At 40.1% G+C, this 23,357-nt stretch overlaps 1 protein-coding gene across 1 annotated transcript; it reads left to right on the forward strand.

Moving 5' to 3' along the window:
- Positions 1-13,891: 13,891 nt before the first annotated feature.
- LOC142494740 (protocadherin gamma-B2-like) lies at positions 13,892-19,130 on the forward strand. The gene is made up of 2 exons (XM_075599175.1): positions 13,892-16,246; positions 18,552-19,130. The coding sequence occupies exons 1-2, from the start codon at positions 13,892-13,894 to the stop codon at positions 19,128-19,130; spliced, it is 2,934 nt and encodes a 977-aa protein (XP_075455290.1).
- Positions 19,131-23,357: the final 4,227 nt, after the last annotated feature.

Consider the following 23,357-nt stretch of genomic DNA (forward strand, 5'->3'; position numbering starts at 1 on the left):
CTATACACATTAACATTACAGTTACTAATGTAAAGCACAATGCCCCTGTTTTCAGTGTAGATCACTACAAAGACAGTCTAAAAGAACTCTTCAAATTGTACTTTAGTATTTAAAGTTACAGCCATTGACATTGATGAAGTGTTAATGGTCAAATCACATATTCTTTGAGTTGCGTTCCATCCAATGCTCGGCATATATTTAAATTGGATCCTCAAAGTGGAGAAATTAAATAAACAGATTCTATAGACTTTGAAGAAGTCAAAGTGATTAAAATGGGGTGAAAGCAAAGGACTGAGGAGGTCTGGCTTGTCATTGTAAAATATTTGTAAATGTAGTCGATGACAATGAAATAAAGTTTGTCTCAAACACAACCTCTATCCCTGAAGATTCACCTTCTGGTACAGTCATACTGTACATGTCAGTGACAGATTCTGGGCAAAATGTAAGGTTACATGACATATTCAACAACAGACTTATTTGACATTGATGTCTAGAATTTCTTATAAACTGATAACTGTAAATATGCTGGACAGAGAAAGTGGTCCAGAATTGAATATCATGGTTACAGCCCATGACAATGGCAAGCCGTCTCTTTCCTCAAGCTCAACTATTCATCTACATATAACATATATCAGTGATAATGCATTTACATTTGAACAAGACCCATATGTTGTGTATGTTCCAGAGAAAAATAATTCAGGAGCTTCCATATGCAAAGTTAAAGCTGCAGATTTAGACTCGGAACAGAATTCACAGGTCACATACTCAATCTTTTCCATGAATACAGATACTGTAATAATTCTGCTGCTACATTGGTTTACATTAATTCACAAACTGGAGTCATATATGCACAGCGCACATTTGATTATGAATAGCTAAGAGAGTTTCAAATAACAGTAACAGCTCAAGACAATGGTGCCACCACTTTGTATTTAAAACCAGAGACAGAACATGAAACACAGACAGAGCTCAGTGCACATCCAGTGAAACTTATACACGGTACAGTGCCTAAATATATATGTATAGATATCTATTAAATAAAATGGTCTTTTAGTTTAACATTTTGGCCAAAGTGTTGTAAGCCCTTGAGCCACTACACGGCAGACCCCATCTCAAGGGTACCTAACACTAATATAAATTCTTAATAACCTGTACATTACCAGGAAGAATGATTTATAATAAATCTGTCAAAATTAGTTGCATAGTTCTAAGTCTGATTGAAGCTCTTATTAACCTGTACATTACCAGGAAAAGCACTCTGTATTAGATTTGTCACAATCAAACTGCAAGCAAGCAATTTCCCCTAGAGTGGGAGATGCAATGGAGTGAGATTTTAACCATTTAAATGTGGGAGGGGATGAGCTTCAATTAGGTAGGAGGAGCCACCCTCCAATCAGTTAAGACCAGCTGAACAAGAATTGTAAAACATACAGGACACCTACAAGCTCATATTGAACCCCCAAAATAAACACAACATGTTTTGGTTATTTTGGGGGTTCAATATGAGCTTGTAGGTGTCTCTTATGGCCACCACTTTGTAGCAATGCTACTGTACAAGTGTTCATTACAGACCTAAATGATACTAGTCCTGAAATATTGTATACCTCTCTTGGATCTGAAAGTTCTGTTATATTTCAATTTGTCCCTCCTTCATCTGAGGGTGAGAGATGCGGATTTTGGACTCAACGCATGGTTATCTTACCATTTAATAAAGTCTACAAGCTCAGGGTTATTTAGTATTGGACATCATACAGGAGAAATCAGAACTTCATGTAGCTTTTTGGAAGAAGATGCTATGATACAGACATTGATCATCCACGTGAAGGATAATGGACAGCCTGCTCTTTCTGCTACAGTGACTCTGAATGTGGTATTTGCAGAACCAGTAAAGGAGGCCCTTCCGGAAGTCAACAACCCACCAAGTAATATAGATACTGAATCTAATATAATATCTTTATGTGTGACACTTTAGCATTGATAGCCTTTTTATTCCTTGTAACCTCCTGGTCCTGGTTAAAAAAAAGGGCTATACTCATAGCACTTTACCATATCCCTATGACCTAGGCTTTGTTTCAGCCTCTGGCAAGAATTCATTTATTTTTATAGACATATATAGGGAAAATTGCTAAATAAATAACATGTCCACTGACTACTCTGCTTTGTTACTCATATACAATGAAGACATTAATATAAAATGTGCAAGTGATGTCCGCCCTGAGGTAAGTTTGTATATTGGTATATTTAAGTCATTTTATATAATTTTCGGTGTGTTTAGTATTTGTTGGTAAATTATATTTAAGAATTTTACTTGTAGGTACTGCATGTATGCAGGCAATAGAGCAGAGTTTAGCAAGGTACATTTATTAGACAGGCTCAGGAAGGGGGCATGGTATATTTGGGAATTTTGGGAAAGAGCAGCGGTGAAACCCTGGGGCAAAAATAGGTAGCATGCAAGATCAATGTACCATAAGGCAATACCATTGAAAAATGGCTTGTACAAACCACATTTGAAAATTCAAGAGACAGTAAAACAAACGTCAACCAACTTGGGATCCCTGAATTAGCAGCCTGGCAGACAGTCAAAAGTCTGCCTTTCTGGTCAGGCAAGGACAAGGTTGAAAAATGTCAGAATACATACAGTATAGTCAGGGATCTGCTGCAATTAATGAGGATTTTTGATCATGGTGATGGAAAGTTAGGACTGGAATGTTTACTTCCCAATACCCAAAATGCAGGTTTTGCCCCTTGAATTTGTGAAGTACTTTAAGTTCTGATGGATTCCCTATCAAATAATTCTTCTGACTTGTAGGTATTGAACAATTTCTGTACTGTAACTTTCCTGCATAATTTACTAACTTCTTATAATGATGACATACAGGTGCAACTGCCTGTTCTCTACCGCTTGCCGTGAAAATTCTGTAAATTTCACGAGAGTTAGCCGTAATTTTACCGTAATTTGAAAGAGTGCAGAAATTGAAATTTAGTATTGTATGCAAGACCGGCCAGAAATTCAAGTCGGTGATCTCGAGTTATTGTGTCTTAAAAATCTAATTGCAATGCAACTGTCACTTATTCCCGTTCATTTGCGCATGATCCGATATCACAGAGATGTTTAGTACTATATGTACTTCAAGTGTATTTAATTGAAATCTAAAGAGTAAAAACGTAAACACACCAAAAAGTATTTTTAGAGATTGAAATGTTTTAATGCACACGATAATAAAGTAAAAATTAATAATACAAAAATACAAAGTCTCTTCTTCCAAATTTAAAATGTTCTTTTATTTTTCATCGAACAGACTGGCTCTTGGGTGTCGGCCTGTAAAGAAAGAGACAATATTCAATATTTATAATCGTACATATAGTAGTAGTAGAGTGCTGTGCATGCGCCTCGCTGTGGATCCTTGTTGAAACGCATACAGTACGCGTGTCACAGTATTTCTGCGCATGCGTGTCACTATGGAACCCGGTTGAAACACACACGAACATGCGTGAAACTATGGAACCTGGTTGAAATTATGCATGTCATAGTCTGTTTTGTCTACCGAAACAATCAAATAGCAGAAGGAAAAAAACTGTTCTCTCCATGAGAGAGTAGAACTTTGTGAAATGTAAAAAATAGTGATCACTGCTTTAGACCGTGTGTGTGTAATATGTCTGCTTATCTACAGCAAGCATACCGAAGGTGCTTTGCCCCACAAGCATGAAATGTAATCTTGTTAATAATGTTAATATTGAAAATATATATATCTTTTTGTCCCAATTATCTGGCATAAATTGCACATGCAAAGATACAGTATACTGTAGTATGCAATATCATTGACAAAAAAATTGGAGGATTTTTCATTTTTTCATTTAGTTAAATATGACAAATATCCATCATATTATGTTTTTTCTAAGCCCAACAATTTATTCCTTATTTAGAGAAAAAAAAATCTAATTTATTTTTTGGTTTGAACATCTTTTTTACAAGTTCAGTGTTCCATTGTTATTCAAGACATTGTAATGCTCAATGCAGATCTTGTGTCATTTGAGCATGCATATATATGGCATGCACAGCCATTTGTGTCATTAACCAGGAAGTGGAATTTCTCAGTTGCCCGGGGACAGCTCATTTGAAACCTTGCAGCCAAAGCTTGAAAGGTTTCAGTCTGAAATTTTTATGGCCCGAGGGAGCTACTGTAGCTGATTATAGTCGCGATGTGGGGGGAGGTGTGGCTCAAGGAGTCTGTTTTGTCTACTGCAATAGCCCTGCGTGTCATTCACCAGGAAGTGAAATTAAAGCATGAAACATTTGTGTGAAATTTTATTAAAGGTGACATAAATCTATCTGTGCTGTGCCAAACAAGCGTGAAATACAAGCATTTAGAAAGTATAGTAAAAGTTAAGAAACATGAATATGATATCACATTGTTAGAATAGTAAAGCTGGTAATATAAAAGTAAAAAAATGAAAGTTTAAAATATACAGGCATACCCCGCATTAACGTACGCAATGGGGCCGGAACATGTATGTAAAGCGAAAATGTACTTAAAGTGAAGCACTACCTTTTTCCCACTTATCGATGCATGTACTGTACTGCAATCGTCATATACGTGTATAACTGATGTAAATAACGCATTTGTAACAGGCTCTATAGTCGCCCCACTTGCGCACAGCTTTGGTACAGGTAGGGAGCCAGTATTGCTGTTCAGGACGTGCTGACAGGCGCATGCGTGAGCTGCCGTTTGCCTAATGAGCGAGATGTACTTACTCGCGAGTGTACTTAAAGTGAGTGTCCTTAAACCGGGGTATGCCTGTAGTGTTTTTCGACTTCCATCAACATTATCTTTTGTCGATTTGATGCTTTCATTTCTGGAAAAAAAATGTCGATGATGCTTTAAGTATACAGGTACTGTAGTACGCATGCGTGAATGCACATCAAAGTGCACATGCGTCAATGCATTTACGGGCTATGGCATGCATACAGTACAGTATACATGGCATTGACAATTACAGTTACTACTGTACAATACATTAAATTTACCTTCAATATAAACCTTGCCAAACAGGTGGAGATGATCCAATTTCAGGGGTGTACTGTGTGTAGCTGCTCGAGTCGACCATGTAGTCGGGATGCAGCCAGACAGAGCCATACAGGTATATTCAGGTTGAGGCTGGTACTCTGGTAGGGGTTTTTCAGTGCCAGTTGGACCCTAATGGTAGTAGTATTGGTATTGAGGCAGGTATTCAGGCTGGTAAACCAGTGGTGGCACATTGGAGGCTCGGGAAGTATGATTATTCCATCTCTTTGTCCCGATCTTTCACCTTTTGAAGTTGCTATGATCAAACTTACCAGCAAAACATGGATGCAGTGACCAACAACCTCTTTTACTGCCTGCACACAGGGTTGTTCTAATAAATCAATGAATCATTGACAAATTATGTATACAATTCTTCCAACTGTGCTGGTTCGGTGAATTTTTGAAGTATTCATACTTTTCAATGATATAGTCATAGATATCAGATAAAGCTGCCTTATCTGTTCCAGCATTAATAGCAGAAAATATCATGTACACGAAACTGCATTGGGGTCTACTAAAAGGAGTTGACATCGTACTGTATGTTCCATGCAAGAGTCGGCAGTGAAGTCAATGTTAAATACGTGCTGAACATTCGGTTTTGTAATAAAATGTGAAACGCCTAAATTTGATAATGTTTTGAGTGACCAAGGTCATTTAACATTGGATTACTGTAATGTCCATGCTTTGTAACTGGCCTTAAAGACACCTGTTTTCAGACATTGAGAATATATGTACTGTAGCATCCAATGTCCCCCATAGGCAAAGACATTCAGTTTGCCATCTGCCGGACATGCGCTGAACTTCAACCACACAAATCATAATTCAGTCTGACATACAGGAGTGACAACTTGACATCTCGTCATGAGTTAGAGGGAAAGTAGATGGAATACATCACCTGAGAAACGTGAGAGATGGCCACACTTTTGTACTGTGATGCGGTAGAGAACAGGCAGTTGCACCTGGAGTATTCAATTCTGTATCATACTTTCTTCAGAATAGCAAAAGTATTATGCGGGGGAAATAGTTAATTCTCTGAGTTTAATTTTGGCGTATGACTACTCCTACTTTGGCACATATTTACTCTTTACTTTACTTTTACTAATTTACTATTCCATAAAACACCTACTTGCGCTGGAAGTAAATATGGGTCTAAGATCTACAAAGTAGGGTATAGCAAACTGGATGGCCTATGCATTTAAGGTTTTTCTGCCATTTAACTGTTTTGTGTGTGTGTAAATAGCAGTTGCATTAATAAATGTAATTGTGGGGAGACTTTTTTATGAGAAAGAAAGTGCCTTAATACAGAGATCTTGTTGAACATTTGTATATTTCATACAGACAGAAAGAGATTGATACCAAAAATGAACATACTACATACTGTAGTTCACATGCAGTATATGCAACAGTAAGGGGCGTATTTAAATATTTGGCCTCAGTAATGTTCACTTCGCTTACCTTCCCAAACAAAAAAGGTTTGGACTTCAGCAGTAGGTAAAATATTATTTTTGTAATTTAGCTAATATCTAACACCTTCTAATATGACATTACATTTTATGAATAATATAACTTAATATAATTACAATTTTTCTGTTTTAACCAATAGGATGAATGTAGTATAATTAAATTTTTTATATGATATAGGTAGTGTAACCCCCTTGATAGGATCAAGTTGTGTACACACGCTGCCGAGCAGTGGATATTGGGAGTGAGTCTACTCAGCATGTTCTAGAGAGGGACTGATTGGCATGCCCTTCAGCCAATTGCTGTGACTCAGGAAAGGGAGAGCCAGGAGAGGGAATGAATAAGATCCCCAAGCGGAGCACGTGGGGAGAGACCGACACAGACTTTATACACAGAAGTTCCTGCCCTGCAGAACTGCAGAGACAAAGGAGGAGAATGTGGCTGTGCCAGTGAGATTGGAGGGGAAGCCTGTGAGCAGGAAGATTCCAGGATAGCTGATTGGTGGCAGTCATAGAAAGTACAGCCAAGGTCCATCCCAAGCAGCTGCTAATCATGTGTAGGGAGTCGTGAGTACCCCGCCCCCCCCCCCCAAGGGGATTCCCTTTACAAACACAGTTGTACAGTAGATTTGCACATAATGAGTTGGTAACGAAGGCTTTGTGAAGAACCAGGCCTGCCGCATTTACCCCAACACACATTAAGAGCTCAAATGCTGTACTGGCATCTTCTAAGGGCCCCTAATAATACGGGTTAATTGGGACATGTGGGAGATACTGTCAGATAAACGCGCAGCTATACATGTTAAGGTATAATTGCATATGTAATATTGTTGATGGTATATGATCCCCCTGATTAAAGATTATTTGTGTGTTCATAAGTGTGACAGGGTAAATAAAAGCCACCAGTTATATGCCTGGAAAACCTATGTCTAGTCTGCAGTGCAGCACTGACTAGGTTAACTTCAGCTGGGAACCTCAGGACAATTAGTTGGATCCCAGCTGCCTAATCAAGGTGTGTTAAAACCCAGGCTATAGACACATGGATCTTGGTTGTTGATGAGAGAGGAGTAAGCTGCTTCTAGAGATTTCCTGATACAAGGCCTGATAAACAAAGTAACTGAATTATAAACTGTCTGTCTCCTGCTTAGAAAAGGGATTGCTGCCTGAGTTACACACTGTCTGCTAAAGAGAAACTGTTTCGTTTTGTTTTTGCTGAAGAAAAGCTATTTTTGTTTGGTGTGTTGTATATCTGTTAAGGCTAAACAAATAAGCCTTGGCAAGAAACCCACGTGTGTAGTTGCATGTACCCTGCAACATATGGTGTCAAGAATTGGGAAGGTTTTTTTCAAAAGGCTCCTGCAGTTAAAGGGCCACACACACACACACACAAGAATGGAAGAAATGTTGAAAGAGTTTCTGTGTGAGCAAGCCAGACAGCAGGGACAGTTAATGCAGGAGCAGACCAAACAGCAGGGACTGTTAATGCAGGAACAGGCCCGGCTGCAAGCGGAGAGAGATGAAAGACTACAAGCAGCAAAGGATGAACGGATTGCCAAGCTGCTGAACCAATTCCAAGGGTCTGCCAGTGCAGAACTAGCAAGCAGACCCCCTATACTCCTGAGGAAAATGGCCCCGAATGAGGATCCAGAGACTTTTTTACTGACTTTTGAAAGAGTTGCCGAAGCTCAAGGCTGGGCTACAGATCGCTGGGCAACTGCTTTGGCCCCGCTCCTCAAAGGAGAAGCCCAGGCCTCATATCAGGGTCTCCCAGCAGATCAGGCAATGGACTACTGACAAGTAAAAGCCGCCATACTGGATCGCTTAGGTCTGACCCCAGAGACTTACCAGCAGTTCCGGAACATGAAGAACACCGCTAAGATGAGACCCCCGGTCCTCGCTCAGCGATTATTGGACTTGTGTACGCGCTGGATACAACCCGAGGAGTGCACTAAGGAGGCAATTCTTGAGCAGGTGGTTTTGGAACAATTTCTACAAATAATACCCCCTTCCGCACGCTCGTGGGTAAAACACCACGCTGCTGAAAACCTAGCTTTGGCGGTCCGACTCGTGGAGATCTTCCTTGGGGCTGAGCAGCAGGCGAGTGTCCTGGACCCGACTCCACTGGCACTTGCGGACGCCCAAAGAGGGAGGTCGGATCAACGGGGAACCTACGGCCCGTCACGGAACCGCCAAGTCCAACAGAAGGAGCAGTCGTTCCAGCAAGGACGGAGTCCAAATGCTGGTCCCCGCCGAGACCCTCATCTCCTTCCAGATGTCGGCTCGTCGCAAAATGAGAGGAACTTCTGAGGACGGCGCCCACAGGACCCACCAGATGCCTGGTCTCCAGTAACTGGTCCAGCGGAGCACTATCCACAACCCCCTCCTGTGAGGGAACCCTCTCCATGTTCCGCCTGCGGAGAACAAGGCCACCGGTATGTGGACTGTCCACAGATGGATTGTTCATTCAGCAGAAACGTCGCCTCGGCCTTTACTGGGGAAAATTACAAGCCCTGGCTACTTCCAGCCCTGATTGGGGGAAAAAACGTCCAGGCCCTTGTAGATTTGGGCTCTGGGAAAACTCTGGTCCTACAGGAACTGTTACCGCCCAACGTGTGTTCTTTTGACTCCCCGTGGAGCATAGAATGTATACACGGCGATGTAAAACGCTATCCGACGGCCAAAATCCGGCTACAGGTAAAAGGCTTACCTCGAAGTAGGAGTCGCTCCTTGGCTCCCTGCCCCCGTTGTGCTCGGTCGGGACTGGCCTTTCTTTTCGGACCTAATGGCCCCAGTCTTTCACGAGGAGCCTCCTTCTAGGGCTCAGGAGAACCCTGGCAAACTGTTCCCCTTCTCAGCAGACCTTTTTCCAAGTAGTCACCGGGTTCAAAAGACCCGGAAGCAAAGACGCTTGGACAAACAGGACTGGTTGCAGAAATCTGGGTTTCAAGGTGAGTCAGAGGTCACAAGTGATGGCTGGGATGGCCAAAGGGAGGGGGATATAGGCCCTGGAGATTTACCAGACCTGTACCTCCCTGACGTTCGCCAGAAGCAAAGGGAAGACCCAGTCCTTGCTAGACAGTATGACAAGGTGGTGAAAATTGATGAACAGATTTTAGATGCACAGGGGGTGATAGTATTCCCCAATTTTGAGCTTTCAAAGGATATCCTTTATAGGGTGAATAGGCAGACACAAACAGGGGAGGTCACCAGACAGATATTGGTTCCCAAGGCGTTTGTTAAATCTGTGTTCACTCTAGCCCATACTGTCCCTTGGGGTGGTCACCTGGGCAGGGATAAAACATTGGACCATATTTCATCCCGATTCTATTGGCCAGGGATGCATAGTGATATTGCTAAGCTATGTGCAGCATGTCCAGAGTGCCAGCTAACTAGTCCAAAAGGACAAAAACCAGCCCCTTTGGTTCCTCTACCCTTGGTGTCAGTTCCCTTTGAGAGGATTGGGGTAGACTTGGTAGGACCTCTAGAACCTTCTGTGAAAGGACACAGGTTTATCCTTATAATAGTGGACTATGCAACAAGGTATCCTGAGGCGTTCCCCCTGAGAACAGCAACGGTGAAGCAAGTAGCCAACAAGTTGTTGGAACTGTTCTCACGGGTTGGACTTCCCCATGTTATGTTGACAGACCAAGGTACAAATTTCATGGCTAAACTGATGCAGGATGTCTTAAAGTTACTAGAGGTCAAGTCTGTTCGGACATCGGTCTACCATCCACAGACTGACGGATTGGTGGAAAGATTTAACCGAACTCTAAAAGGGATGCTGAGGAAATTTGTAGATTCAGAGAAGAGAGCCTGGGATGAACTTCTCCCTTTTCTGCTGTTTGCAGTGCAGGAAGTTCCCCAGGCCTCCACGGGATTCTCTCCATTTGAATTGCTCTATGGCCGCCAACCCCGGGGTATCCTAGACCTTCTAAAGGAGTCCTGGGAGGAACAGCAGTCCCCTTCTAAGAATTCCCTGCAATATGTACTAGACCTTAGGAAGCGCCTAGATGTGGTCGGCCATTTCGCCAGGGAGAATCTTAGATCAGCCCAGAACAGTCAGGAGAGACATTACAATCAGAATGCTCGCATGAGAGTGTTTCACCCAGGAGACCAGGTGATGTTATTATTACCCAGTTGCGAGAGTAAACTCCTGGCCAAATGGCAGGGCCCATGCGAAGTACTCCGCCGTACGATTGATGTGGATTACGAGATCGCTCAACCAGGGTCCAGGAAGGGTAAACAAATTTACCATGTGAACTTGCTGAAACCCTGGAAGATGCAGCAGTCTCTATTCATCCACCCGGTGGAGGAGGAAACGGACTTGGGTCCTCAGCCTCCACGGGAGAACATCGTGAGTGACGATAAAATCCCAATGGGTAAACAGTTGTCCTCTGAACAAAAAGGGGACTTGTTAGCAATAATTACACAATTCCAGGATGTTTTTTCTGACTTACCAGGACAAACTAACGTAATTTCCCATGCAATCGAGACAGCACCTGGGTTAAAAGTACGTTCCCGTCCTTATAGGTTGCCTGAAAGTCGTAGGGCTCTGGTAGAGAAGGAGGTACAAGAAATGTTACACTTAGGAGTGATTGAGGAATCATGCAGTGAGTGGTGTAGTCCACTAATTATGGTCCCTAAACCCAATGGGAAGGTAAGATTTTGTGTGGCCCTCCGAAAGGTTAATGCGGTATCCAAGTTTGACGCATATCTGATGCCAAGGGTGGACGAATTAATTGACGACCTTGGTAACGCGGAATATATATCCCCGTTGGACTTGACAAAAGGATACTGGCAAATACCCTTAGAGGAAAAGTCCAAATGCAAAACAGCCTTTGCCACTCCCATGGGTTTATACCAGTTTGTGACAATGCCATTTGGACTGCATGGAGCCCCAGCCACATTTCAGAGACTCATGGATAAGGTACTGAGCCCCATAGGACTTATGCCGCAGCCTACCTAGATGACATTGTCATTTATAGTGAACACTGGCGGGCCCATCTAAATAGGCTGAAAGCGGTCCTCAAATCTCTAAGAGAGGCAGGGCTCACAGCCAACCCTAAGAAATGTGCCTTGGGTAAAGCGGAAACCAAATATTTAGGGTATACAGTGGGAGGTGGAAAAGTAAGGCCACTAGCCGACAAGGTAGCTGCCCTGAAAGAAGTTCCGACCCCCCAAACAAAAACGCAGGTACGCTCTCTGCTGGGTTTAGCAGGGTACTACTGGCGGTTCATCCCCAACTATTCGGAAGTGGCAGCCCCTTTAACGGACCTCACAAAAAAGTGTGCCCCTACACAAGTGATGTGGTCAAGGGATTGTCAGAGAGCCTTTGAGGACATAAAAAGGTGTCTATCAGAGGGTCCCATCCTTAGAAGCCCAGACTTCAACAGCCCTTTTATAGTGCAAACAGATGCATCAGAGATAGGGCTAGGGGCAGTGTTGTCACAACAGTTTGAGGGAGTTGAACATCCTATCCTTTTCCTGAGTAGGAAATTGTTCTCAAGGGAAAAAAACTACTCAGTGATTGAGAAAGAGTGCCTCGCAGTAAAGTGGGCAATCGAGGCTTTGAGGCATTACCTGGCATTAGTCCATTTTACTTTGGTGACGGATCATGCTCCACTGAAGTGGTTAAATAGCATGAAGGATTCTAATGCTAGATTGACTAGGTGGTATATGGCCCTCCAAGCTTTCTCATTTGAGATTCAGCATAGGCCGGGAAAAGAGAACGCAAATGCTGACTTCTTTTCTAGAGAAGGGGTGGATGGTCGGGCTTCAGCCATGCGTAGCCCCAGCCACACACTAACAGGGGAGGAATGTGACAGGGTAAATAAAAGTCACCAGTTATATGCCTGGAAAACCTATGTCTAGTCTGCAGTGCAGCACTGACTAGGTTAACTTCAGCTGGGAACCTCAGGACAATTAGTTGGATCCCAGCTGCCTAATCAAGGTGAGTTAAAACCCAGGCTATAGACACATGGATCTTGGTTGTTGATGAGAGAGGAGTAAGCTGCTGCTAAAGAGATTTCCTGATACAAGGTCTGATAAACAAAGTAACTGAATTATAAACTGTCTGTCTCCTGCTTAGAAAAGGGATTGCTGCCTGAGTTACACACTGTCTGCTAAAGAGAAACTGTTTCGTTTTGTTTTTGCTGAAGAAAAGCTATTTTTGTTTTGTGTGTTGTATATCTGTTAAGGCTAAATAAATAAGCCTTGGCAAGAAACCCACGTGTGTAGTTGCATGTACCCTGCAACAATAAGAATCTATAAATATACGCTCCGGTTACCCAAAGCCCTGTGTTGTGTCATATTGCCTGACCCTCTGCCACGCTCTCAGGTAGCGGAAATATATTGTTCATATAAGGGAGTAGGACTTGGTCCCCTGCCCTGTCAATGTATTTTGCTCCAACATTTTTCAAAATAAATTTAGGCTAATACATTTATTTTGAGTAACTTATGTACTATCCAAAATGTTGGCATTGATTTTTCTTAGCTAGCATTAGTGAGGGGATTTAGGAGTGTTTATAAGCAACTGAAAAAATTGGTTAAAAATTCAGTGCTTGACAATTTATTTCTTGTTCAGTGTTTTATGACATAATTTTATCAATATATCTGTGTTAAAATAATCTGGGAGGTGTGGCGTCGGAGATAAATGTGACATGACAGTTCGTGCAAGTAGATTATTAACAAATATCTTACATTTGATGTGGACATAAAAAGGAAAGTTAACTGCACGTCAAGCCACTATATTAAAGTGTTTACTGCATGTTAGCATAACAGACATAGATTTTCCATACTTTTGTATAATCTGATATGTACTTTTATAATCCATTGTGTAGAAAATGAAAAAAAAAATTCAAGCAGATATTCAAAATATAAACCACTGCATTATTGGAAGCCCTTGTAAAAGATTCAAGAAGGATGTACAAGTTATTTTTAAAAAATTGCATATGTTCTAAGCACTAGTTCACTTCTAAACAATGTTCTTGCAGACATTTTGTTTCTATTTTGTATTTAATTCCTTCTGTATCAAAATGAAATGAAATTTTGGAAAACTTTAAAATGTGTAGCTCAAAAATATTAATTCAGGCATGCTGCAATATTTGAAATTGGACACTGGATGTCAGTGTTGGCCAATGTGGTGGAATATTTGGAGCTGTTTATTCACTGAACCTCTGTAGCTTTGACTTCTTATCATAACAGCAATGAGAAAGGCTTACCTTCAGACATGTTACATCTATCTGAAAACCACTGCTTAATTAACACATTTATATAAACAGAAAATAGGACTTTGTGTTCTGATTGGGTCTATTTTGTGAGGATCTGAAGAATTGGAGAATTAAGAATCCTACTTGACTGGTGTGGACAATGACTTTTGGAAGAATGAAATGGCAAGTACTCTTTTCATTTATGCTTTGTTGCCTCTCTAACATCATTGCTGGGCAAACTCACTATTTTATTGCAGAGGAAATGAAAATAGGAGAACTTGTGGGAAACATTGGTAAGGATTTGGGTTTAAACATAGGAGATTTATTACAGAGGAAACTCCATCTCCATTCTGATACTAAAATACAGTATTTCAGTGTAGAACAAAAAAATGGAAACTTATACATACATGATAGGATTGACCGAGAAGAGTTATGTGGGGAGGAATTAGATTGTATCGTTAACGTTGAAACTGTTGTTGAAAATCCTTTGAATATTTTTCATGTAAAAGTCACAGTCACGGATATTAATGATAATCCACCAACATTCTTCAAAAATAGCATTGATCTAGATATAAGTGAGTCCACTTTGCCAGGAGCTAGTTTTTCTCTAAGAAATGCGTATGATCCAGATATTGGTAGCAATTCAATACAGGGCTACAAACTCGATGACAATTCACATTTTACTATAAAAGAAAAGCAGAGCAAAGATGGGAATACATTTGTGGAATTATTACTGGAAAAATACCTGGATCGAGAAATACAAAAAATCCACTCTTTGATACTGACTGCATTTGATGGGGGAGATCCAGTAAGATCAGGTACTATGCTAATTAAAATTACAGTAACTGATGTCAATGACAATGCCCCTGTTTTCAGCTCTGACATTTACAAGGCCAGCATCAAGGAAAATGCGTTCAAAGATTCCTTCGTACTTCAAGTGGAAGCCCATGACATCGATGAAGGTTTAAATAGTCAAATAACATATTCTTTTAGTAGCATGCCGGACAATGCTCGTCATATTTTCAGCCTGGATAAACAAACTGGTAAAATAACTATTTCAGGGTCCCTCGACTTTGAAGAAATCAAAGTGATTAAAATGGACGTGGAAGCCGCAGATGGTGGAGGTCTAGTTTCTCATTGTAAGGTGCTGGTTGAGGTTTCTGATGAGAATGACAATGTCCCTGAGATAAAACTTGCCTCGGTTTCAACTACAATACCAGAAGATTCTCTTCCTGACACAGTGATCGCACTTATTCATGTCAATGACAGAGACTTTGGAGAAAATGGCAAGGTGCAATGTTATATTCAGGACCAGACTATGGCATTGGTATCAGCTTCTGGAAACTACTATAAACTCGTAACTAAAAATATGCTGGACAGAGAACTTGTTTCAGAATATATTATCACAGTCACGGCATGTGACAATGGAAATCCACCTCTTTCCACTAGCACAACTATTCAACTACAGATAACAGATATCAATGATAATGCACCTACATTTGGCCAAGACTTTTATATTGTGTATGTTCCTGAGAACAATAATCCGGGAGCCTCCATTTACAAAGTGAAAGCCATAGATTTAGACTTGGAAAAGAACTCTCAAGTTACATACTCAGTATTGCCCAAAATTACAGAAGATAACTCTATGCTTTCATCTGTTTATATTAATTCACAAACTGGAATTATTTATGCACAGCACACATTTGATTATGAACAAATGAGGGAATTTCAAATGACAGTGACAGCTCAAGACAATGGTCTTCCATCACTCAGTAGCAATGTCACTGTACATGTGTTTATTACAGATCTTAATGATAACAGTCCTCAAATCTTGTATCCCTCTCTCGAATCTGATAGTTCTGTAGGGTTTGAGTTAGTTCCTCCTTCAGCTGCAGCAGGATATTTGGTAACAAAGGTAGTGGCAGTAGATACTGATTCTGGACACAACGCATGGTTATCTTATCATTTCATCCATGTCACAAGCTCAGGGTTATTTAGTATTGGACGTCATACAGGAGAAATCAGAATCTCTCGTAGCTTCCTGGAAAGAGATGCAATGAAACAGAAATTGATCCTCCAGGTAAATGATAATGGACAGCCGGCTCTTTCTGCTACAGTGACACTGAACTTGGTATTTGCAGAGAATGTAAAGGAGGCTCTTCCAGAAGTCAACAATCCGCCAAGCAATTTAGAGCTTGAATCTAATTTAAATTTCTACTTGGTGATGGCTTTGGCATTAATCTCCTTCCTTTTCCTTGTAACCGTTCTCTTGATGTTAGTAAAAAAGTGCTTGCAGCCATCGCCATCACTTCAACTAGAAAACTATGCTCATGGAACTTTACAATATCCCTATGACCTATATTTTGCTGCAGACTCTGGCAAGAATGAATGTACTTTTACGGATGTAAATGGTGGAAAGAACAAGGTGCATAATGTGGCAACTGACAACTCTGCATTATTGTTAATGTACAATGAAGATTTCAACATAAAATGTGAGAATGAAGCCCATACAGAGGTGAGCCTGTTCATTAGTATTCGTACGCATTTTAATATATTGTATTGTTTTGGTACATACTGTCCAACCATTTGAGTATCATTTTATGTACAGAAGCACTTTATGTTTTGATATGAATAGTTTGCAACAATCACCATGATCGTTTTTATCAATTCAAATTATAGTGAAAGCTAAACATGTGCAAGATTATATTTTTCTTTGTGGAAGAAATGCATAAATCAGCAAAACATTTGGTTGAAGGCTATTTGCCAATGTGCAGCAGGGTCAAATATTGTATACTTTTAAAAATGCAAATATTGGTTAAACTAACCAATTCCATCACTATTAACCTATTTTCACCAACGTTTGTGAATTTTTTTCCCAAAACTCTTGGAAATGTTGGCATCAAAATGGTCTATAAGGAAGATTTTCTCGGTTGGCAGGTTTTTTTTTTGCAGTTCCATGTCTTCACACCTTTCTTGATAGCCGCAAATTTAAAAAATGATGCAAGTTTGCATACTTACAAAGAGGTTGTTGCCAATATCTATCATTAGATCGGCATCTGTTGTAGCAGAGTCCCAGCCATTAACCTAACAATGCAGATTCACAATCCTCCATTAATGTTAATGCATGGAAATATGTGGCAATTATCTCACTCAGGTGCTGCACTATAGCCATCAGATGAAGGTGGTCCACCCCTCGCCCCTCCGTCCCCCGGTCTTCCTGGCATGGGCCGCATTGGTCAGTCAGCTTTTGTTGGCTGGCAGGCCATCTTTTTTTCAGCATGTCCACTGAGCGGACTGTATTCCCCAAATCCTCTGTTTTTTTGTAGTGCTAGTGCATGAGCACAAAGTCCCCAATAATTTGGAGTGGTTCCCCACCACTCCATTAATCAGAATCTCAAGTTCCTCTTCAGTAAACTTCAGACTTCGGTTTCTAGAGGCATCAGGAGCAAGATCACGGTACCAGCAACAGAGGTGGATCCCTGCTCATCAATCATGTCAACAGTTCAACTGTATTGCAGATATGGCTGAGTAATGTGTATTTATTTGAATTTGCAACATGCTCATGGGCACTGTGTTAGGTAATGCACATGTGTAATGTGAGTGGAAAGCATGTGCGTTAGTTGGAACGTGAGTTATATTTTTACCAAATGTTCATGTGCAGTGTATTGTTTAATAAATCTCAGCGCAATGATAAACCCTGTTCATACAGCTAACATCATAATGCTACTGTAGTTTGGCGAACGGACATTGTTTTTGAATCTCAGCTTGGAGGATACCCATTAAATTGAGGAAAACTAACGGACGTTACTTATTTAGATAACTTTGTAGTCAAAGTTTTAATGGAGCTTTGGGAATTTTTGCACTCTGGGGTCCTTGTTTTATGTCTAAAAGATGATTGGAAAAGTTTTGTCTAGAAAGAGCTGCATTATTGTATTATTAGCTACATACATTTCTGTTTCCTGGATTTTTATCATCAAATACTGTAATTCTACTCAAACATGGCAAAAAATTAAGCTAGTTCATTAGCTTAAAAAAAACAGAAAAAACTTTGACTTTAGTCAGAGGATTAATACATTTGGTTATTACATTTATTACCACACTTCTATTATATAATGTGAGCATTAGGAATTGGTTCTCTGGTTGGAAATATATAAAATATTTAATTAATAAAAAAATATAAATATGAAGGCACTTAGCTTATATTCAGGGAGACTAATAAATATGGATAGCTTGCTCAGGGGATATATATATATAGTTTCCCCTGAGTAAGTTGCGTGCCAACGACGAAATGCGTTGGGCCGTTTTGATTGGTGGTACTAAGTATTTAAAGAAAATAAGCGCATTATTAAGATCTGGGAAATGTGCGGTAGTCAGGAAGCAGTTTGCTCAGCACTCTGAGGTAGTGATGTCATTTAACGCACTGCATCTAGCCACGTCCCTGATCGTGGACAACTTGGGAATCCCCTGCTCAACACAAACAAAAAAGAGGGGAGCCCTCGCTCAGCTAAGATATGGAGTAGGGGATGGTGCTCCTCTGGGTCAAGATAAGTACAATATACTGCTCAGTTGTGTGTTGGCGCACGTATCAGCTGCTGAACGTCGATTGCGCTCTCTTTGATGGTGCCAATGGAGCCATTCCCATGCTCCCCTGGGACAGGGAATAACATCACAACTGAGCCCAACGGAGGCCGTCCAGACCAGAGGTTACAGCACGGAGTTGATTCATTCGGGTTCCTGTGTTCCTGCAGCCACAGCAGAGCAGAGGTTCCTACTGCACTGATTCTGGACATAATGCATGGTTATCATATCATCTATTCCAGGCCACAAGCTCAGGGTTATTTATTATTGGACTTCATACAGGAGAAATCAGAACATCCCGTAGCTTTCTGGAAAAAGATGGTATGAAACAGAAATTGGTCATACATGTAAAGGACAATGGGCAGCCGGCTCTTTCAGCTGCAGTAACTCTGAACTTGGTATTTGCAGAAAATGTAAAGGAGGCTCTTCCAGAAGTCAGCATCCTACCAACCAATTTAGATATTGAATCTAACTTAAATTTTTACTTGGTAATAGCTTTAGCCTTAATTTCCTTTCTATTTCTCATAACCGTCCTACTGATGTTAGTAAAGCGGTGCTTCAAAGAGTCAACATCTCTTCCACCAACAAACTATTCTCATGGCACCTTACCAGTTCCTTATGAACTATGCCTTGCTGCAGACTCTGGAAATAATCAGTTTACTTATTTGGATGTAAATGTTGAAAATGGAAAGTTGAATAATGTGTCAAATGACAACTCTGCATTGTTGTTAATGTACAATGAAGACATCAACGTCACGCAAAGTGATTCCCATCTAAAGGTGAGATACATTCTTGAATATGATTTGTGTAGTACAATATGATTTGTTTTTTGGAACTTTGTTGGAGATGTATTTCCTTTAGATCAAAAGCTATACAAAATGTTGACTTGGCTTTTTTTTCATAAAAAAAGAATTTCAAAATCATTTTTTTTGTAATATACAATGAATATCTTCTTTTTTTACCAGACATATAATAAGGTTATGGTGGGTAAAATGGTGTCAAATGTATGAAACATAAAAATGAAATAATTTTGCTCATACTCTAATTGTGAGATGAGTAAACTTGGCGCCAGTGAATACACCTTGAAATATACTATATGCCTTTATTCATTATTGACTTTGCATTGCTATGATTTTTCATTGGAGGAAAACTTCACTAGATTTATCAAATACATAGATCCCACTACTTTTAAGTTGTCAATTTTCCTTGGAAAGTATTTTGCAATTTTTGTTTGTGTTGAAAGTTAATAAAGAAATATAACTCTACACTAAATAATATAAATAATACTTTTGCATTTGAGTCAATGCTTTACTTGAATATGCCCTTTCCAATTAAAAATAAACCAGATGGAGCAGACATTATTACCCCTGTTACTGTGAGTTAACACAAAATAACGCATTAAATAGCACGTGTTTTATCTCCTTAACCATTGTTTTCAATAGCACGACTATTAAATAATGAGTCACATCATGTTAATAGTGCAATAACTCCAGCTACAAGGATGGACGATTTCAATGCCAGTGTCAAATTAGATATTTCTGAGGCTTATTTTCTAGTATTTATTACTTGCTGTCACACCACACACATTTTTGGCCATTAACCAGTCTCCCAGGTTCTTGGCTGTGCATGCCAAGTTATACTTTCTATGTCAGGTAAATTCACATCGCCAAGCTCCTTTGGAAGCAATAGTTTTGACATCGCTATTCTATTTCTGCCTTTGTTCCATAAAAATGCATTAGTTGCACTATTAATCGATTTTATATCTTCATGTTGAACTAGGATAGGCAGCATCAGTAGTGGATATATAATCCTCGCAACGCTGATAATCTTAACTAATTGGCATCTACAGTAGCTGCCAAGTTAAACAGGTGACTTTGCCACCTTTCCAGTTCTTTAATAACTTTGATAAAGAGTTATTTGAAATTATTTGTGCAATCCCTCTCTTATTTACCTCAGGACTAACACCTAATGCTGAGGGGAGTCCTGAGTCCTCCTTCATGTACAGTATATGTTACCCCACATATGGTCATAGGTCAGACAAAGGGAAGCAGACTACAGTAATGTTTTTAGTATAACAGTATTTATTTGTTATATATTTATATAGTATAAAGTAAGTAGCCCCGACTACTGCTCTCAGTTATTGGTTCATTACCAGCAGCACACACCAGAGAGGAACAAAGCTAGAGGACAGCATGCATACATAGCTGTATCCTGTCAAGGAGGCTGCACTTGAATAACGTTTTTCTAACTCAGGGTCTATATTGACGTCCAAGTATTTGATCATCTGTCTTGTCTTTTTAAAGAGAAGATCTTGTTCCCACCTAATGTTATTTATGACAGACAACACTCGTATCTCCGTTTTGGATGTGTTGACTTTAAACCCCATACATGGTCCATATTCCCTAAGCGTCTCGTATATTTTTTAACCAATGTTTCCTGATTTTAGCCAAACATCAGAAGGACGTCCGCATAAAGTGCCAATTTAAATTCTGTATTTACAATTTTAATACCTTTAAAGTCTGCCATGTTTCTAAGGTACATTGACAATAGTTCCATTGCTATGTTGAACAATAATGGCGATAAAGAGCACCCTTGTCTTGTTACTCTGTGTAAATTAAATTCATGAGAGTACTCCCGCTGCCATAATCCAATCCTTTGGTCCATCATACATATTGTATGCACGTTAAGAAATGCAACCAATTTTCCCATTCTTTTAAGTACAGTACTGTATGTCAAACAGGAAATCTCATCTAACATTATCGAAAGTTTTTTCGGTATCTACAGAGATAATTACATTATTCTTATTGTTTTGTGAGTTTGATTTGGTCCAATGCAGGGCTGACAATACTTTCCTTAGATTTTTTACTGAGGATCTACCCTTCATAAACCCTGTCTCATCTTTATGAATCAGTTTTGGTAAGACTACAGCTAGTCTATCTGTTAATAAACTTTAGATCATTTTTACATATTGGTTTAATAAAGATATAGGTCTGTAGAATTCATGCAATAGTGGGTCTTTACCATCCATATGTTGAATTCGAATGAAAGCAGACTTACCTTTTCAAAGTATTCCCTTCCATGTACTTTCTCTTTGAATGCTATTGACAGGGGCAGGCCTTCCTCTGGCGCCATGATCTTACAGAATTCTCTTGTGAAGCCATCAGGCCCTGGTTGCTTCCCATTTTTAAGTCTTTTGATGGTGCTGATAGATCTCTTACATAGTAATAGGAGCTTTAAGATCTTGTCGCTCTTCATTCATTATTTTTGGGTGCTTTAACCCTTTTAAGAAATTTCCCTGAACTTTGTCATCCTTTTCACTTTTGATAAAAGTCCCTGAACACTGTGCTTATTTCCCCAAGGTCTGATGTTAGTTCATCCAAAGCTTTTCACATCCTAAATATGTGTTTTGGGTGTGAAGCCCTTATACCTAGATTTCCAAATAATTTGTTAGCTTTATTACCAAACCTATTATGGTTAAAGTCTCTAAATTGGAGCTTTGTTTCCTTTCTATATAGCCATATTTCACATATATTTTTTGCTTCCATATATTTATCTCTGTTTTCTGGGGCGGGATTTGACAGAACACCTTGTTTATTTCCTTGTTAATTATAATATATTTAGCACCTGTTTCTTTCCTGCATTTGTTAATATATGCTTGTACAGAAGGGTGGTCCTCTCTTCCATGTAGTAACAAAGGAGGGAGAGGGAGTAGGTGGTATGACACTTTTATTGGACCAACAAGTAGTTGATATGTTTCAAGCTTTCGAACCTCTAAGGGTCCTACCTAATGAAGGACCCTGAGACGTTTGAAAGATTGTAACATATAACTACTTGTTGGTTTAATATATAGAAAAGCCCAAAACTACATCCAATATGACAAAACATATAGTAATTGGTATATAGTTAAATACTTCAATAATTATTATTATTGAAGTATTTAACTATATACCAATTACTATATGTTTTTTCATATGTAACTTTTGGTTTTTCTGTCTTTTGTTGCATACATTTGGCCACGCCCAGTAGCACTCCTTTTGACACACAAACACACACACACACACAAATATATATGATGTGGCAGGTTTTGTGGTTTGTGCTTGCTGGGGTTGTGTGGTTTAATATACAGATGCTGCCACGGGGGTGGGGGGGGGTCCCTACAGTCCCATTCAAACTGAATGGGTCTGCAGGGACCCCTGCTGTGTTAATCCGATGGGCCATTAAGAGTCTCACAGAAATGTTGAGGCATTTACTGTGAGCCTGCCCCAGAATCTCCCAGGGACAAGTTCTAATACTGGTGGCTGCATCTGTATACTAGGATCTTGCCTCTCGTTACTGTTTGAGCAGTTTCACAGTATAGTTTCTCCTCATTTTAATGTATGCAGATGTAGTCAGACTTAATGTCCTCGGTGCCGCAATTTTCACTGCTCTGGTGCGGCTACAATTTTTGTGGCCCTGAGGGTAGTAAGCGGCCCAGGAAGATTAAGTCTGTAGGTTCTATGCTTCTTAATGGGACCCAAAGAATTAATCTTTTTGGGCCATCTGCAAGGAGAGAAATACCGATACTCACCTTTTAGATAAGCTGCGCGGCCGTCTGCAGACGTCTGCATCTCTCCACCTGGATTCATGTCTTTGCTTGGTAAGCAGGTTGTATTTCCTTCCCCATGGATGATGTAGCTGCCCTTATATAGGGCTTTACATTATAGGGACGAGGCTTTATGACCATATTTGGTCAACTACATCATCATGGAGGCTGGATAGGACACAAAGCAATGGAAATACAGCCTGCTCACCTTCAGCCAGCGGGGACACGGATCCAGACAGAGAGATCGAAAGACAGCTGCAGACTGCTGCGCAACTCATCTGTATGGTGAGTACTGTTATTTATCTCGCTGCAGATGGCCCATTCAAGTGAAGGATTCATGCTGCAGGGTCCCATTCAGATGCATGGAACCCCGCAGCATTAATCCTTCAGGACTTTGCTGTCTTTGTGGCCGCGTTCAGGCGGCGGGTCTTTCCTTTTTTTCTGCAGCCATAAGGACAGTAAGCCT

This window comes from Ascaphus truei, chromosome 5, assembly GCF_040206685.1.
Source record: "Ascaphus truei isolate aAscTru1 chromosome 5, aAscTru1.hap1, whole genome shotgun sequence".
NCBI lineage: Eukaryota > Metazoa > Chordata > Amphibia > Anura > Ascaphidae > Ascaphus > Ascaphus truei.

Coding starts and splice junctions, on each gene's coding strand:
- LOC142494740 (XM_075599175.1), top strand. CDS start 13,892: ATGACTTTTGGAAGAATGAAATGGCAAGTACTCTTTTCATTTATGCTT. Junction 16,247..18,551: donor AGAATGAAGCCCATACAGAG/GTGAGCCTGTTC, acceptor CATCTATTCCAG/GCCACAAGCTCAGGGTTATT.